This window comes from Heterodontus francisci, chromosome 1 (assembly GCF_036365525.1).
Source record: "Heterodontus francisci isolate sHetFra1 chromosome 1, sHetFra1.hap1, whole genome shotgun sequence".
Taxonomy (NCBI): domain Eukaryota; kingdom Metazoa; phylum Chordata; class Chondrichthyes; order Heterodontiformes; family Heterodontidae; genus Heterodontus; species Heterodontus francisci.
Window position 1 is genome coordinate 10745116 of NC_090371.1, and position 18494 is coordinate 10763609.

General features: G+C 43.5%; 1 protein-coding gene across 1 annotated transcript in view; it reads right to left on the reverse strand.

Annotated features, from left to right (window-relative positions):
• The window catches only part of vax2 (ventral anterior homeobox 2), a 364581-nt gene extending 350387 nt beyond the window's left edge, over positions 1–14194 (reverse strand). Inside the window, exons 1-2 of the mRNA XM_068040811.1 lie at positions 13993–14194; positions 8904–9091 (exon numbers count right to left, since the gene is read on the reverse strand). Of these exons, the coding sequence (XP_067896912.1) occupies positions 8904–9091; positions 13993–14194 (390 nt within the window). The remainder of the gene's footprint in view (positions 1–8903; positions 9092–13992) is intronic.
• Positions 14195–18494: the final 4300 nt, after the last annotated feature.

Here is an 18494-nt window from a genome sequence, read left to right on the forward strand (position 1 = left end):
CACAATATCCGAACCTGACACAATATCCAGACAGGGCACAATATCTGAACCTGACACAATACCCAGACAGGGCACAATATCTGAACCTGACACAATATCCAAACAGGGCACAATATCCGAACCTGACACAATATCCAGACAGGGCACAATATCTGAACCTGACACAATACCCAGACAGGGCACAATATCTGAACCTGACACAATATCCAGACAGGGCACAATATCTGAACCTGACACAATACCCAGACAGGGCACAATATCCGAACCCGGCACAATACCCAGACAGGGCACAATATCTGAACCTGACACAATATCCAAACAGGGCACAATATCCGAACCTGACACAATATCCAGACAGGGCACAATATCCGAACCTGACACAATATCCAGACAGGGCACAATATCTGAACCTGACACAATACCCAGACAGGGCACAATATCTGAACCTGACACAATATCCAAACAGGGCACAATATCCGAACCTGACACAATATCCAGACAGGGCACAATATCTGAACCTGACACAATACCCAGACAGGGCACAATATCTGAACCTGACACAATATCCAGACAGGGCACAATATCTGAACCTGACACAATACCCAGACAGGGCACAATATCCGAACCCGGCACAATACCCAGACAGGGCACAATATCTGAACCTGACACAATATCCAAACAGGGCACAATATCCGAACCTGACACAATATCCAGACAGGGCACAATATCCGAACCCGGCACAATACCCAGACAGGGCACAATATCTGAACCTGACACAATATCCAAACAGGGCACAATATCCGAACCTGACACAATATCCAGACAGGGCACAATATCCAAACCTGACACAATACCCAAACAGGGCACAATATCCGAACCCGGCACAATATCCAGACAGGGCACAATATCCGAACCTGACACAATATCCAGACAGGGCACAATATCCAAACCTGACACAATACCCAAACAGGGCACAATATCCGAACCTGACACAATATCCAAACAGGGCACAATATCCGAACCTGACACAATATCCAGACAGGGCACAATATCCAAACCTGACACAATACCCAAACAGGGCACAATATCCGAACCCGGCACAATATCCGAACCTGACACAATATCCGAACCTGACACAATATCCAGACAGGGCACAATATCCGAACCCGGCACAATACCCAGACAGGGCACAAATACACTTGGTCAATGACATTTTATGGGCTTTTACATTGGAACCTGTGATGATTCAAAATTCTTTTTAGCATGGCACCCTTTTCAGGGTATCTGGGACCTGTGTGAATGGGGCAAGCAACTATTTATCTCCTTAACTAATCATTTTGAAGAATTCTTAATAAGTTATGCAGATCTGAACCAGGAGGTGTACATTTGAAAAGTTAATTCAATGCTAAATCATGTACAGAAAGCAAAATAAAGAGAGAAAATGGGATTCACAGAGAGATAGAAGAGTCAGAAACTGAACTGGAGTAGCCACATAAATACCATGGCTACAAGAGCAGGTCAGAGGCTAGGAATCCTGCAGCGAGTAACTCACCTCCTGACTCCCCAAAGCCTGTCCACCATCTACAAGGCACAAGTCAGGAGTGTGATGGAATACTCTCCACTTGCCTGGATGGGTGCAGCTCCAACAACACTCAAGAAGCTCGACACCATCCAGGTCAAAGCAGCCCGTTTGATTGGCACCCCATCGACAAACATTCACTCCCTCCACCACCGACGCGCAGTGGCGGCAGTGTGTACCATCTACAAGATGCACTGCAGCAATACACCAAGAAATCTGTAGGGATCAGTGTTGCCATTTCTTCTTTCTAACTTCCTCCTCACCAGCTCCTGACTGTTCAGTCTTTTCACCACTTTAGCAGCTCCAGAAACTGGCTTTATATGGATATGAACACACGCTACAGCACAGTGCTATAATGTTACTCTCCAGTCCAAACGTCCCCTTATCTGATGTGCCACATACATGCCTTGCAGCCACACCCTGGCTGATTTGTGACCTCCCTAGTCCCAGGGATGCTCAGGTCCATTTGCACTAACCCAGCTGTGATCAACTTACTCAGTACAAACCTGGGAATGGAATCTGGGACCGGCTGATCTGTGTGATTTACCTTGAAGCACTTTGCCAACTCAGTCATCAGACACAGGAACAGGAGGAGGCCATTCAGCCCCTCGAGCCTGTTACATAGGAACAGAAGGAGGCCATTCAGCCCCTCCAGCCTGTTACGCAGGAACAGGAGGAGGCCATTCAGCTCCTCCAGCCTCTTACACAGGAACAGGAGGAGGCCATTCAGCCCCTCCAGCCTCTTACACAGGAACAGGAGGAGGCCATTCAGCCCCTCCAGCCTCTTACACAGGAACAGGAGGAGGCCATTCAGCCCCTGAAGCCTATCACATAGGGACAGGAGGAGGCCATTCAGCCCGTCAAGCCTGCTTCGGCATTCAATTAGATCATGGCTGATTTTAACCTCAACCCTACTTATGTGAATTTGCTCCTTACTCCCCAATACCCCTACCCAACAAGAGTCTATCAATCTCTGTCTTGAAAACTGCAACTGAGCCCCAGCATTCAAACCCTTTAGGGGGAAGTGTTCAATATTTTCACTACCCTATGTGTGAGAAACTGTTTCTCAATTTCCCTCTTGAATGGTCTTCCTTCATTCTAAGCTTGTTTCCCATGCCCTGGGACACTGTCAGGCACATTAGCGGATTCAGTCTGGATGTGAGGGTCACTGCTGGTGGCTGCACCCATGAAACCGTGGCAGACAAAGAGTCAAAACCTTCAGGAGAGCTGGTCACAAGTTAAACAATTGTGACCCCTTGTTCTGGATTTGCCCCACGAGAGGCATTGTCCTCTCTATATCAGCCCTATCGAATCCCTTAGTCATTTCAAAAACCTCAACGGGTTTGGAAAGCTTAAAATGAACTGGTGAGGATTGTGCTCAGGCATTCTTACCACACACACCTATCTGAATGCCTCTTGACAAGTGCTTCTGGCCACACAGCAGATGCACATATTTCCACTGGCCCCAGGAACTTGCACGTCACTGGCAAAGGTCATCCTGGTTTCCTTCAGGCTAATATGTCAACCTGGCAACAACATTTCATAGGAAATATGTGTCATCCTCTGGGCTCGGAGCTTTTGGAACCAGTCCCTGCCCCCACATTGAGTTAGGAGTGCAGAGCATGTCATAGAGACATAGAGTCATTTACGGCACAGAAGGAGGCCATTCAGCCCATCGAGTCCACGCTGGCTCTCCACAGAGCTATCCAGTCAGTCTCACTCCCCGGCTCAATCCCCCGCAGCCCTGCAAGTCAATTTCTCTCAAGTGGCCATCCAACTTCCTCTTGAAGTCAGCATGCAACAATATAATGTGAGCTAACACTGGAGGAAAGGCCAAAGGGATGTGCTTTCTCAACACCAGACTCCTTCATTGTGAATGTTCGAAAACAACATAGAAAAGTGAGATTGAAAGAGATCTGGGAATATTAGTAGATCTGTCATTTAACACACAAAGTCACTGTGGAGGAGGCACCATCAATATAAATAGAGGATTGAACTGCATAGAATTAACAGCACAGATACAGGCCATTCAGCCCAACTGCTGCATGCCAGAGTTTGGGCTCCAACCCTGCTTCATCTCATCCTATCTCTATACCCTATTATTTCTCCTTTATGTACTTTTATTTATTTATTCTTTCATGGGATGTGGGCGTCACTGGCTAGGCCAGCATTTGTTGCCCATCCCTAATTGCCCTTGAGTAGGTAGAGGTGAGCCTTCTTCTTGAACCACTGCAGTCCATGGGGATCGGGTACACCCACAGTGCTGTTAGGAAGGGAGTTCCAGGATTTTGACCCAGTGACAGTAAAGGAACGGCGATATAGTTCCAAGTCAGGATGCTGTGTTGCTTGGAGGTGAACTTGCAGGTGGTGGTGTTCCCATGCATCTGCTGCCGTTGTCCTTCTGGGTGGTAGAGGTCACAGGATTGGAAGATGTTGTTGAAGGAACTTTGATGAGTTCTGCAGAGCATCTTGTAGGTGGTACACACTGCTGCCACTGTGCTTCGGTGGTGGAGGGAGTGAATGTATGAGGTGTTGTTGGAGCTGCACCCATCCTGGCAAGTGGAGAGTATTCCATCACATCCTGACTTGTACCTTGTAGATGGTGGACAGGCTTTGGGGAGTCAGGAGGTGAGTTACTCATTGCAGGATTCACAGCCTCTGACCTGCTCTTATAGCCACACTATTTATGTGGCTACTCCAGTTCAGTTTCTGGTCAATGGTAACCCCCAGGATATTGATGGTGGAGGATTCAGCAATCATAATGCCATCAAATGTTAAGGGAAGATGGTCAGACTCTCTCTTGTTGGAGATTGGCACTTGTGTGGCACAAATGTTACTAGCCACTTATCAATTGAAACCTGAATGTTGTCCATGTCTTGCTGCATGTGGACATGGACTGCTTCAGTAGTGAACACCATGCAATCATCAACGAACATCCCCACTTCTAACTTATGTTGGAGGTAAGGTCATTGATGAAGCAGCTGAAGGTGCTTAGCCTAGGACACTACCCTGAGGTACTCCTGCAGTGATGTCCTGGGTATGAGATGGTTAGTGTATAACGATCTTTCTTTGTGCTAGGTCTGCCTCCAGGCAGTGGAGAGTTTTCCCATTGACTTCAATTTTACTTGGGCTCCTGGATGCCACACTCGGTCAAATGCTACCTTATTGTCAAGGCAGTCACCCACACCTCCCCTCACATCTGGAATTCAGCTATTTTGTCTATGTTTGGACCAAGGCTTTTTAAAAATTTATTCATTCATGGGATTTGGGCGTCGCTGGCCAGGCCAGCATTTATTGTCCATCCCTGCAATGAGGTTTGGGAATGAGTGGTACTGGCGGAACCAAACTGAGAATTGCTGTTAAAGTGCCACTTGATAGCACTTTCCTCATAATTGAGAGCCCGCTAATAGGGTGGTAATGGCCGGATTGTACAACCGAGGTGGGAGGAATACACTGTCTTTCTCCTGTTCCATTTCTCCACAGGTCACAAGATATATTTAAATGTTTACCCAGTTTCTGATACGATCAATTATATACTCTATTTTTATTCCAGAATAAAATCCACCAACCAGATTTCTTCAATAACAATAAAATTATTGATTTATTATAAAACAAGACTTATCCAGTAAAGATGCAAAGCATAAACACACAGATTGAAATATGAAAGTTCCCTTCTAAAATTAGCCACACACAGCAGTTAAAGAAACAGAAAAGATGTTTTCCCTCCAGAAATCATTTTTCAAAAAAGACAAAAAAATACTTTGGCCAAATACTTGTTAATTCTTGAAAGAGAAGATATGGAATGATGTCAATTGTCCCTTATTCTGGCATCCCAAATATGAATGGACGGCTGCCACTGGAATATTTTTGGAGCAGTTCTCTTCAGGCAACTTCGAGGATTAGTCTAGCAGGCTTGCCAGGAGAAATGCAGCATCAGGGGTTTCAGCTATCACACACTGGATTTTCAGGGTTTCTCAGAGAGGTGGAGAAAAGATGAACTGGGTGTTTCTCTCAGCAGGCTACAAACCCAACTGACTGAAAACAATATTCCAAAATGAAATCAACTCTTGACCTCCATAAATCTTGACATGTCACTTCTCTGTAAACAACTCCCCCTAGTCACCAAGACTTCTGTTGTTTATTTAGCTTAAGACATGTGACCGTAAAAGTTGTTTTTAAACAAAGTCGTTCCAGTCACCTTTTGAACAAAAAACAAAGTCTAGGATCTATGGAATCACTTCAGTCCCAAATGAATCCATCTCCACAATCTTCAACCATGAATGCTCAAAAAGATTATAAAAATAGAAGCACTTGCATCACAATGTTTTTTTCATCACAATAAGGTCAAAATCCTGGAACTCCTTCCTTAACAACCTTGTTCATGTGCCTATACCACACGGACTGCAGCAGTTCAAGAAGGCAGCCAATTTGTGCACAGCAAGCTCCCACAAACAGGGTGGTAATGACCAGATCATCTGTTTTTAGCAGTGTTGGTTGAGAGATAAATATTGGCCAGGACAACGGGGAGAACTCCCCTACTTTTCTTCGAAATAGTGTCATGGGATCTCTTACATCCACCTGAGAGGGCAGAGGAGGCCTTAGTTTAATATTTAATCCAAAAAGCAGCACCTGCTGACAGTGCAACACTCCCTCTGCACTGCACTGGAAGTGTCAGCTTAGATTTTTGTGGTCAAAGTCTCTGGAGTGGGACTACGAACCCGCCTTCTGACTCGTTAAGAGTGCTACCCACTGACCACAGCTAACACTTAACAAACATCTCCATTGTTATTAAACACCTATTCTCTAATTCAACAGCAGTTCGTAGCTGCAACTACAGCCCACCTGCAGTAAAGATATATGCACACCCAGACAGATGTATGTTTTGGGTTGCACAAGTATTTACATACCGAACCATGCATATACAGCAACACGCAGAACTATAAGAAAGAGTTCCATAGATTCGGTGGGCCGAAGGGCCTGTTTCAGTGCTGTGTTTCTCTATGACTCTATGACTCTAAATTTTTCCTCAAGGGCTTCGTCTGTTCCCAGCCTTCTAGCCCTTACAAATGCTTCCTTTTTCTTTTTGACTAGGCTCACAATATTCCTCGTTATCCAAGGTTCCCTAAACTTGCCAAACTTATCCTTCTTCCTCACAGGAACATACCAGTCCTGGATTCTAATCAACTGACGTTTGAAATACTCCCACATGTCAGATGTTGATTTACCCTCAAACAGCCTCCCCCAATCTAAATTCTTCAGTTCCTGCCTAATATTGTTATAATTAGCCTTCCCCCAATTTAGCACCTTCACCCGAGGACTACTCTTATCCTTATCCACAAGTACCTTAGAACTTATGGAATTATGGTCACTGTTCCCGAAATGCTCCCCTACTGAGACTTCGACCACCTGGCCGGGCTCATTCCCCAATACCAGGTCCAGTACGGCCCTTTCCCTAGTTGGACTATCTACATATTGTTTTAGGAAGCCCTCCTGGATGCTCCTCACAAATTCTGCCCCATCCAAGCCCCTAGCACTAAGTGAGTCCCAGTCAATATAGGGGAAGTTAAAATCACCCACCACTACAGCCCTGTTGCTTTTACATCTTTCCAAAATCTGTCTACATATCTGCTCCTCTACCTCCCGATGACTGTTGGGTGGCCTGTAGTAAACCCCCAACATCATGACTGCACCCTTCCTATTCCTGAGCTTCATGCATATTGCCCCGCTGTATGACCCCTCCGAGATGTCCTCCCGCAGTACAGCTGTGATATTCTCCTTTGCTGTTTGTAGTATATATAAATGATTTGGAGGAAAATGTAGCTGGTCTGATTAATAAGTTTGCGGACGACACAAAGGTTGGTGGAGTTGCGGATAGTGATGAGGATTGTCAGAAGATACAGCAGGATATAGATCGGTTGGAGACTTGGGCGGAGAAATGGCAGATGGAGTTTAATCCGGACAAATGTGAGGTAATGGATTTTGGAAGATCTAATGCAGGTGGGAGGTATACAGTAAATGGCAGAACCCTTAGGAGTATTGACAGGCAGAGAGATCTGGGCGTACAGGTCCACAGGTCACAAAGTGACAACGCAGGTGGATAAGGTAGTCAAGAAGGCATACGGCATGCTTGCCTTCATCAGTCAGGGCATAGAGTGTAAAAATTAGCAAGTCATGTTGCAGCTGTACAGAACCTTAGTTAGGCCACACTTAGAATATTGCGTGCAATTCTGGTCACCACACTACCAGAAGGACGTGAAGGCTTTGGAGAGGGTACAGAGGAGGTTTACCAGGATGTTGCCTGGTCTGGAGGGCATTAGCTATGAGGAGAGGTTGGATAAACTCAGATTGTTTTCACTGGAACGACGGAGGTGGAGGGGCGACATGATAGAGGTTTACAAAGTTATGAGCAGCATGGACAGAGTGGATAGTCAGAAGCTTTTTCCCAGGGTGGAAGAGTCAGTTACTAGGGGACATAGGTTTAAGGTGCGAGGGGCAAAGTTTAGAGGGCATGTGCGAGGCAAGTTCTTTACACAGAGGGTGGTGAGTGCCTGGAACTTGTTGTCGGGGGAGGTGGTGGAAGCAGGTACAATAGCGACGTTTAAGAGGCATCTTGACAAATACATGAATAGGATGGGAATAGAGGGATACGGTCCCCGGAAGTGCAGAAGGTTTTAGTTTAGACAGGCATCAAGATCGGCGCAGGCTTGGAGGGCCGAATGGCCTGTTCCTGTGCTGTACTGTTCTTTGTTCTTTAATCCAGTCGCCAATTTGTGCTCCCATAAACAGCAATGGGATAATGAGCAGATTATCTGGTTTTTTTTGTGATGTTGGCTGTGGGATAAATATTGGCCAGGACACCAGGGATAATTCCCCTGCTCTTCTTTGAAATGGGATCTTCTACCAGCCGCTAAGAGGGTAGGCAGCCTTCATTTCATCTCAGCCGGAGGATGACACTGCTGACAGTGCAGCACTCCCTCAGTACCGTACTGGTGTATTATGATGTCTGGAGTAGGACCTGGAACTGATGATCAATGAAATACATTGCTACCAACTGAGCCACTTATTCAGGTAGGGATACATGAAATTCTACACTCAGTTCTCAGCTCACATTTCTAGTTTGTGTTTCATAGACTCATTCAAATGAGAAATGGAGGGGCCTTTCTGATTGGGGGGGTTCTTGAAGTAAAGTGAATGAAAGACCCTCTTGAAGCTAAAATACAGACAGACGGAGTAAGGCAGAGTAGGGGTAGTAACAGTGTAGGGAGAGCCATGTAGCAGTGTAGGTGCACCTCCTGTCTATATGTAAAAGCCCCCAGCACAGTACCTGAGTCTCAGACAGATTGAGCTGCCTAGCTAGCTCGGTGCGCTCCCGGCCCACCACGTACTGACACCGCTGGAACTCCATCTCGAGGCGGTACAGCTGCTCGGCGGTGAAGGAGGTTCGAGTCCGCTTTGGCCGGTCCAGATCTAGTCCTTTCGGGAGCACAATCTCACGGATCGTCCCTTTAGCATCTAACCGAGGAAGACAGAAGGATTAACTCTTCGACCCAAACATTTCAACCTCTTTCATTTCTTGGTGAACTTTTCTGCTTCTCTCTAATTCCATTTTAATTTGATTTCATCAAGTTTCCGTTTTAGTTTTATTTCAATATGTTAAGTTCCCGTTTTATTTTAACTTCCAAATAAATTCCAAGGTTCTCCGCTGTGTCTCTCTGCCACCGTTAGCTTTGTCCCTCTTTCTGTGCACTTCTACATTTCTCGCTCCTTTGTTTCACATTTCACCTTATTTTTATTTGTCTGTTTCCCCACTTTATTTTTTATTGTTAGTGTTCACCGCTTACACACGAGATTCCTTTGCTGTGTGATCAAAACACGGATAGAGTTGTTTATGAAACATGGCCGAGAATCTGTGAAAGGAGAGCGAGTTTCAGAGAGGTAGAAATAATTGAGATAGAGAGACAGACAGAATGGGAGAGAGATAAAATCTAAATTAGGGAAGATACGTGAATGGACAGATACAAAATGAGAGAGGAAAAATGAGAGGTACAGAATGGAGAGAGAGAGAGAGGGATATAGACTGGGACAGAGACTGGTGTAGAGAGATGCAGAACGAGAGAAATATGTGCAGAATATAGAGAGGCGGAAAGAGATGCCAAACAGGAAGGATAGGAACGGAGGATATAATAGAAAGGGGGAAGAACGATATCCTTATCGAAGAGATGAGCGAAAGAGAGGGGGTTACACAATCGAAGGGTAACAAATATAGGGTTCCGAAGAAGGGTCACTGACCCGAAACGTTAACTCTGCTTCTCTTTTCACAGATGCTGCCAGACCTGCTGAGTGGTTCCAGCATTTCTTGTTTTTATATTGGTAACAGATATAGACCTGGAGAGAGGGAGACACAGAAAGGAAGAGAGAGAGATACAGATATGGGCAAAAGGAGCAAAACAGAGCTTGAATTTTAAAGAAATTTGGCAGGAGCCCGTCCCCAGCACTCGGCTGGGAAATAACGGAGTAAATTTAGAATTATTTAAAGTGTCTTGAGTTAAAACGAAGATTTAATAGTGTGTTAACCAGCTTACAGATCCCTCCCCTGCCGTCATGAGGGACAGAGCCGAACCCCTGTGTGTCCCTGTATTTTAAAAGAGAGGGGAAGAGGGAAAGGGAGAGAGAGGAACACTGAAAGTAAAGCCCAGTTTACAGGAAAAGAGATAGGAAATGAAACAGAGAAAGGATATTGTCCAGGACTGAGCATTAAACCGCAAACCATGGGCCCATTATCAAACCATTCGCTGGATTGTATTTGAAATCTTTCTGGAATTTAAACTATTTTCTCTATTTGCTACAAGTTTACTTTTATGCAACGATGAAAATATTCAGGAAAAAATGCATCTTAATGATTGCGGACCGAAGTTTATCGTTTTCCTGTATATGAAATATTGAAGATAGATGGATTTAATTTTTGGAATAACACAACCCCCACACGACATTTTCCAACAGTCGTTTAAAATGAGTAAAACGAAGTCAAATAAAAATCGGTTCCGACCTGGGAAAGCAGTGCCTTTAATTGTCTGAAGTAGAAATTACAAGAATGGTTGAAGTTTATTTCCCGCCGCGGCCCTGTCGATTGCAAATGTATTTGTGTCTTTTCTACACTGAGAATCTTTTCCGGCTGGAGGTGGGTATTTGCAGAATTGATATCTGCTGACACCAGCCTTATTTCTGTCAAGGTAATAATAAAGTTGCTGTATATTAAAGGACTGCTCAGATTAACTTGGTTTGGCCTGCTTTGGAATAAGGAGCGAAATGAGCGAATGGGCATTTTCTATCCGTGAACTAAATGCTGCATTAAACATTCTTCCTAAACATTGTACAGGTTACTGCATCGCCAGTTATTATAAACCCCCGTTTTAAAAGTTTTAATTTTGCAAGTGAGTCTCAAATTCTTTTGAAAAATGATTCTTTTGGTGAACTGGTTTGTTGGGACGGAAGGCGGGCGGCTGAGGAGGGAGGGATTTGTTTTTTAGTCTAAAAGCTGTGAATATATAAATGCAGCCCGTCACCCTTTCTGCTGATGAACTTAAGCATTGACACGTCAATCAGCGACGAGCATAGACTTGCTGACCTGTGTTTGACCCCCCTCCCTCTTGTCTCACCAGTTCCCGATTGAAACGTCAGTTTTAAACACTCTGAGGGGTGAAAGGATTGGGAATCTATCGGGAATAGGGATCTAACTGGAATAAGGATCTAACTGGAATTTCTGGCTGTTTATTTCAACAGGCAATGCTACTCTCTGGATAGGTTTGTGTGATGCACTCAGTCTTGTACAATGACTTTCCGAATTACATGACGCAAAACATTATTCCCCGTTTAGAAAGGTAGATTCGTTCTCGCCACAACAACGGGTCAGCACCTTCCAGTATCTCACGCTTCGCCTGTTTGGATTTATTTCAATCAGTCGTGAATCGAATCTGTTTAATAAACAGTGCACACTCCTTCCAGATCTCCTGCTAAACTAAATTTATCGGCGACAAAGGAGCTAATTTAAACGACTAAAAATAAAACAGCTCGACCAAGTAATGCCTTTTTATACACTTACAGGTAATTATCAAGAATCAGAGATTCTGTGGCAAGTGTTTTTTTTCAAATGAGATAAATATTCGACTCTGAATGAGTTTCCCATCAGATAAAATATATTCACATTCTTTTGTACTGATCTAGGTTTAATTGAATCGTTAGACAGAGGCAATTGAAAGCAGAGACATCTTATCTGTATCTTTCGTTGCGAATTTAAATATCATTTATGAGATACTGTGGAGGAATTGATGAATGATACCTGATGGAACCAGATGAATACTTTTTAAAAATCCCTTTCTATAGTTTGTTGTGTTTCAATGGGCCTGCTAGTTTGTAACTATGACATTATTTATGTGGAATTTAATTTTAAGTCTATTTGGATTGAAAACATTTAAACTTTGACGGAAACGGGTTTCAGCGCCAGATCAGGCCAGAAATAAAAGACAAAAAAAGAAAATGGAGAGTTTTATTTCTGTCCGCCAGGCAGTGAGCGTGTTCTCATCTTCCAAAATTGTATAAATGGGTTTAGGCCGAAGTGAGAATGAATTCTCTTGACAGGTGTGTGCTTTATGGAATTTTGAAGAGACAGAATAATAAATAATCATGTCCGGGAGAGCTTCCATGTTTAATTAAGCAAGAGAAATGGAGTGAGAAAACAGTCTGAAATAAACAAGGAGGGATATTGTGACAAAATTCACATAAAGTCTGCAACATAAATATCATTTATGAGACACTGTGGAGGAATTGATGAATGATACCTGATGGAACCAGATGAACACTTTTTAAAAATCCCTTTCTATAGTTTGTTGTGTTTCAATGGGCCTGCTAGTTTGTAACTATGACATTATTTATGTGGAATTTAATTTTAAGTCTATTTAGTTAGTTCGCAGCGGCTGTGAATGCAAAACTTATAATAGATTTGCTTTGTGATTTTATTAATTTGAGACATTTTCGAATGCGTAATGTTATCGCTTCACTAACCAAGAGGGTAGGGGATGTGACGGATTCTTTGCAGCTAATCGCATTCCATTTTATTTTGATTCTGTGCGGTGCGTTGTGGAAATCTGTGTTTGAAAAAAACTATAGCAATAAAAATCCTCATTTATGACTTGTGTCTAAAGGCAAAGGATGTGTCACCAATTAACCGGTAATATGCAGCAAAAGAACAGAAGATAAAAAAACAGAAAAATAAAACACTGTGATAAAGACACTGACTGAAAGTTTCAATGAGGAATTGACAAGTTAGACTGTCGATTTAAAACTAATGTTCTAGATTTTAATCGAACACACACACTTTAAAAATAGGGAATGCGTTGACATTAATCATCTGTGTTCTAGTTAACTATTCGCGTGGAAATACATTCAATTAAAAAAAATACATTTTATAGAATCGAGTTTTATGAAATCAACTTAAACACACCTCAAATAAGTGAGGTATAATTCTGGGCATCAAATATATAGTTAAAGTGAAAAGGGCGTTTGGATATTAAGTTTGTTGGAGATTTTTTTTAAACAATAAAAACAATAATGAGCAACATAAGATGAAAACAGACCGGGGAGAATGAATAAATAAAATTAAGGGTAAACTCAAGGATTGCTGTGTGTTTTGAGTCCCCGTGACAGACTGTGGCGATCAACGTGGAGATTATTTGAAGGCAATTTTAAATGAATTGGGATTGGCTTTCCATGTATCAATTCAGAAAGCGAGGAAGAAGTGGAGTCCAGGGACAGACAGTATGGAGAAGATCTCTTGTAAAATCCCCGAGACTCGGAGAGAGTTTCCCCGTGATAGAATATAAACGCGCGACTGTAATTTCTGGCCTAGTTAATTGGTTGTAGTTTCATTATATAATGATCTCATAAAACTGCTTCTTTTTAATAAGTAGATAAGTCGCTATCAAATCTAACTCCAGTGCAGGAATGAAGCGATGGCAATCCGCCAATGATCCGGAATATTGTTGCTGGGTTTTGCGGGTAGCAAGAATCAGCCGGTTTTTGTAGCTTCCCTTGCTGGAAAATTGGTCAGAATTGGGAAATAAATTTAGCGATGATTTCATTTCAATTTTTAAAAAATCCGAGCATTTCCCACATTTGCATCCAATGAGAATCTTGTCATTGAAAATAGACTTTTTTTTAAACAGAAGATTCTGCGTTTTAATTCTGATTTTTGGAATTCTAGTTTTGTTATCCCAGTTTAACGCACTTCCTAAACGTACATCTTCCCACATTCACGTTTTTCGTTCGTTTTTGTTTTCATTCTCCCCAAAGTTTGTTGAGCGAGGTTTTTTATTGATATCTAATTTTAACTGGAATGTTTTCCGCCCCTTTTTTCCTACCTCTGACCAGGATCCTCCTGCAGTAATCGGGATCTCCCGCGGACACTTTGCCTTCTGATGAAAAGGCTGTGGAGGTGGAAGTCCCGGGCGTGTCTGTCCTCCCCTGGTAGGCGGACGAGCTCTCCCTCTCGGCGCTGGCCTCTTTATCCAGGCCTCCGCTTCCCGGCCGCTCTCTGCACCGCTCACTGACTCCATCACTCATACTGCCGGCCTCCGCAAACACTTACTCAGGGGGCTGCTTTTTTTGGAATAAATGCTTTGATGATCACTTCCTTATCTAGGTCGCTCTTCGGTTGCCTTAATTCACAAGACGCTTTAAAAAATGATCAGGAGCAAAACAATGCATTGAGAGACAAGCTCAGAGTCTCGCCATTAGTAGAGGCAGAAGTCTTCCTGGGAAAGGGTTACCCATCCCTCTGGAGTACCATGAGGTCCAGAAGTTCCGCCAATGTGTAGTCGGCTTTAACCCGAGTGCAGAACCAGCCGAGAGTTCACAAGTTGAGCTGGGGTTCCAAAAGTTACCGGGGGGTCGGTGAGAGGGAGGGTCGATCTCAGTCATCAGAGACAATCTCGGGCCCCCTGGTTACCTGTTGCCCATATTTCGGCAGGAAATCATCCTTCGCAAGATTAGGAGAGCTGAAAGCCCAAATTCTTTATCATATATTCCCAGGGTTAGTCTCCCTCCCCGGCCCGGCCCGTTACCGATCTGTCAGTGAGTGAACAGGGTTCTAGAGTATGGGGAAAGGAGAGAGGCGGCATCTCAAAGGGGGGGGGGGGTATTTTTAAATTCACTGCCAGGCGCAACGTAATTTCCTGCCTTTCGTATAGAGACGTTCATTGGTAAAGCAAAGAGACAGTTTAACTGGAGCCATTGAAAACACTGGGAGTGATCGGGGATTGAACCCATTCTCATCTGAATGGGTAGAGAGAGGTAGAAAGAGCGGTAGAGAGAAATTTAAACTCAATACTATTCTTAAACAATAAACTTCAGTAAGTCTCATGTATTGATTAATATGGGGATATCTGACTCTCATTGAATTAATTCAGTTCTCCCTGATTTCTGTGTAGGTATATTGATGAGAATATACAAAGAATCTGTGTGTGTGATTTAAAGGTTTTTTTTGGGCAGGCGATAGGGGTTCATTGAGTCACTGATAAATAGTGAAACTTACAGTCAAATCATTGGTGAGTGTGTCTTCTCTGAAATTGCATTTTGACGGCAGAGGAGGGAGGAGAGTCCAACCATTGAAGGGTTAATGGCCCAGTCTCCAGTGCGAGTTGGAGAGGAGGGTTTGTGCGTGTGTGTGTGTGTGTGTGGAGGGGGGGGCGGGGGGGGGGGGGGGGGTGGTGGGTGGTGGTGGGGGTGTTGATGTTTAGACAGGTCTGATAAAAGGAAACCTGCTCCAACGTTTGTTAGGAACGGAGTGGTTGAGAATTACTTCAACAGTGTTCTGGGTGTCTGTAAGAGCGAATGGCTATTAACGGAGTCCCCTCCAAAACTGAACACTTCCCCCAGCCCCCACCCCAGCTCCCCTCCAACCCTCCCCTCCCCTCCATCCCAACCCCAACCCAACTCAACTCATCCCCGCCACAAAGTTGACTTCAGAATTCGTTGCGTTTAGCAATATCTCAGCAGAGAATGAAAGCAGCGCAGAGAGTGGGGAATGTATGATACACAATGGGAGGTGGGTACCTTACTACAGATCAAATTTACTTTATGAATAATTGTCATTATTATTGTATTATGTTACCATGAGAATTGTGGTCCTGTTTGATGTGTGCCTATCTAATTGTAGTTTAATTAATCCTTTTTATATCTCCTGTTTAAATGTATTGTTAAGACTATACAGAGATTGAGACAGAGACACAAAAACTAATATCACAGCGGTGTAAATGCTCAAAAAACATACAGCAAACTAGAAACATACACAAATAGGCAATGAAACATCTGCACAGATACAGATAAATAGATACAAAAATATACATAAATAGTAACAGATACATGTACACAGATAAAACATAGACATATGCAAACAAACCGCAGAAATACATTCACAAATGTACAGAAATATAGGGACACAAAGAAACACAATAGACACAAATCTCTACATAACTCACACAGATGTGCACATACGGAAATTCAGGGATATACATATTCAAACGTATACCTATACACACAAATATATACATGTACATTTACACAAACACACAATATTTTAATGGTCCACACTACCAGTTTGATTGTGTCCCCAAATCTACACTATTTTGGACTGTAATCCCAGTTTCATTTTGGTAGATTCTTCTGCCGCGTTTACTGGAGCTTCTGACTGCAGATTAGGTTTGGAATGATAACCCGATGCAGCCTAATCCTGTGTCACTCCGAGTTAGTGAGTGATTGCAAAGCTTTCGCGCTTCCTTCAACATCCATCATCAAAATGGGACAAAAGTTTCTGTCTTTTCCTTTGAAAAAAAATCTCGCTCTTTCTCTTTTTCCTGTTTTTCCCTCTTTCCCTCTACAATTGCCCCTTTCTTTACCTTCCTTCTCGGACTCTTGCTCCATGTCTCTTCCTCGCTTCCTTCCAGCAAACCCACCCTCTCTCTCGCTAGCCCTCACTCCATATTTTCTATGTCTCTGTTTCTCCCTCGTGTTCTCTTTACAGCTGCCTTTACCCCATTTCTCTCTATCTCCCTTTCTCCTTTTTTTTGGGGGGGGGGGGGGGGGGAGGGTAGTTTGACCAACGCCAGTGGTTTGAAATGGTAATTCCATCGCTGAGTGAATTACAAAACAAAACTGACTCCCAATTTGCAACGTTCCTCATTCATTTAACATACATCCTTTTAGAAACGGCCGAAAGAAACAAATAAAGGGGAGCCCGAACGCAGACTGGGTGACTGTTTTGCTGAACACCTCCCCTCCGTCCGAAAGCATGACGCGGAGCTCCCGGTGGCTTTTGCCTGCTCCAGTGCTCCAGTGAACATCAAGGTCAACTCGAGGAGCAGCACCTGATTAGGCAACTCTACAGCCTTGCAGACTGAACATTGAGTTCAATAACTTCAGAGCATGACTGGCCTTTTTTATTTTTTTTTACCATGTGCTTTTCATGTAGTCAGAGCTGCTCATTATTCTTTCACGACAAGCAATAACGCACTTAATTAACGCATTTAATCTCTCCTTCCCTCTGCCCTGTATTTTCTCCCCCACTCCCCTCCTCTTCACTTGCTCAAAATCTAATTCTTTTCTAACCTTTGCCAGTTCTGATGAAAGGTCACAGACCTGAAATGTTAATTCTTCTTCTCTCTCCACAGATGCTGCCAGACCTGCTGAGTATTTCCAGCACTTTCTGTTTTGTTCCAAATAAAGGGGTGAATTGCCATTTGCCTCCCCAGTCCCTGACTTCAAATATATGTTTAAAGGTGTTTGTGATGGCCTTTTTGCTCTCTCTTGCGCCCTAAGTCTTTCATATTTGACGCTTAGTCGTCGATGGTCTGAATAATTGTCGTCTCATCATTATTATTGTTGATAATAATTAAAGAAACAACCTGTTTAATTCCCGGGGTCCATGCGCTCGGTGAATCCCTTTAACTGCCCTAGTTCTGGGATCAGTTTCTCGTTTCCATCTGGCTGCAGTTATTTCACAAACATTAACTTGTACCGGAACACAGCGCTGGGAGCAGAATGGTGCAAATTCGGGAATTACCTAATAAGAAATAATTACTGATAATACTTGTGTCATTATTACTGAGAAGGCGTTAAGGTTTCGGGTTCTGAGACACAGGAACAAGAGTCGGTCATGCAGCTCCGCCAGCCTGTCTCGCCATTCACTTGGATTATAGAATCAAAATGATATAACACATGAGAGAGGCCATTCGGCCCATCGTGTCCGTGCCAGCTCTTTGGTAGATCTATCTAAATCAATCGCAATGTTCTGCTCCTTCCCCATTACCCTATTTTTTTGAATCATGTCTGATCAGTACCACAACTTCATTTGGGCCCCAGTAACAGTACAAAAAAACAGGGCAGAAGGAAATTACTGGGAGATCAGAGTTGAAAACCTGTGTGCTGTTAGATCTAAAAGCTGGAGAAGATCGGGGGAGACAAAGACTTGCCTTTATGCAGCACTCATCCTAACCTCAGGATATCCCAAAGCTCTTTGACAGCCAATGAATTCCTTTTGAAGTGCAGCCAAGGTTGTAATTTGGAAAGAAGCAGTTAGAATAGGAATACAGGGAGAATTGATATACATCAAGCAAAAAGCGTGACATTCCGTGTAAATTTCTCCTCTATTCCCGATTTAACTTGGATCTAATAAAGCGTGCGTGACCCTAGTGTGAAAATAGCAGCAACTCAGATCAGAAATCTACACTCGGTCCTACTAATGCGACAGGTCAGGGCAGGTTCTATAAGAACAATCATTAAATGTCGAGGAAGGCATTAGGCCTCGTGGTACTCGCTGAAGTAAAACCAGAGTTGGGCATAGAACGTGGAAAATAAGCTTTTATTC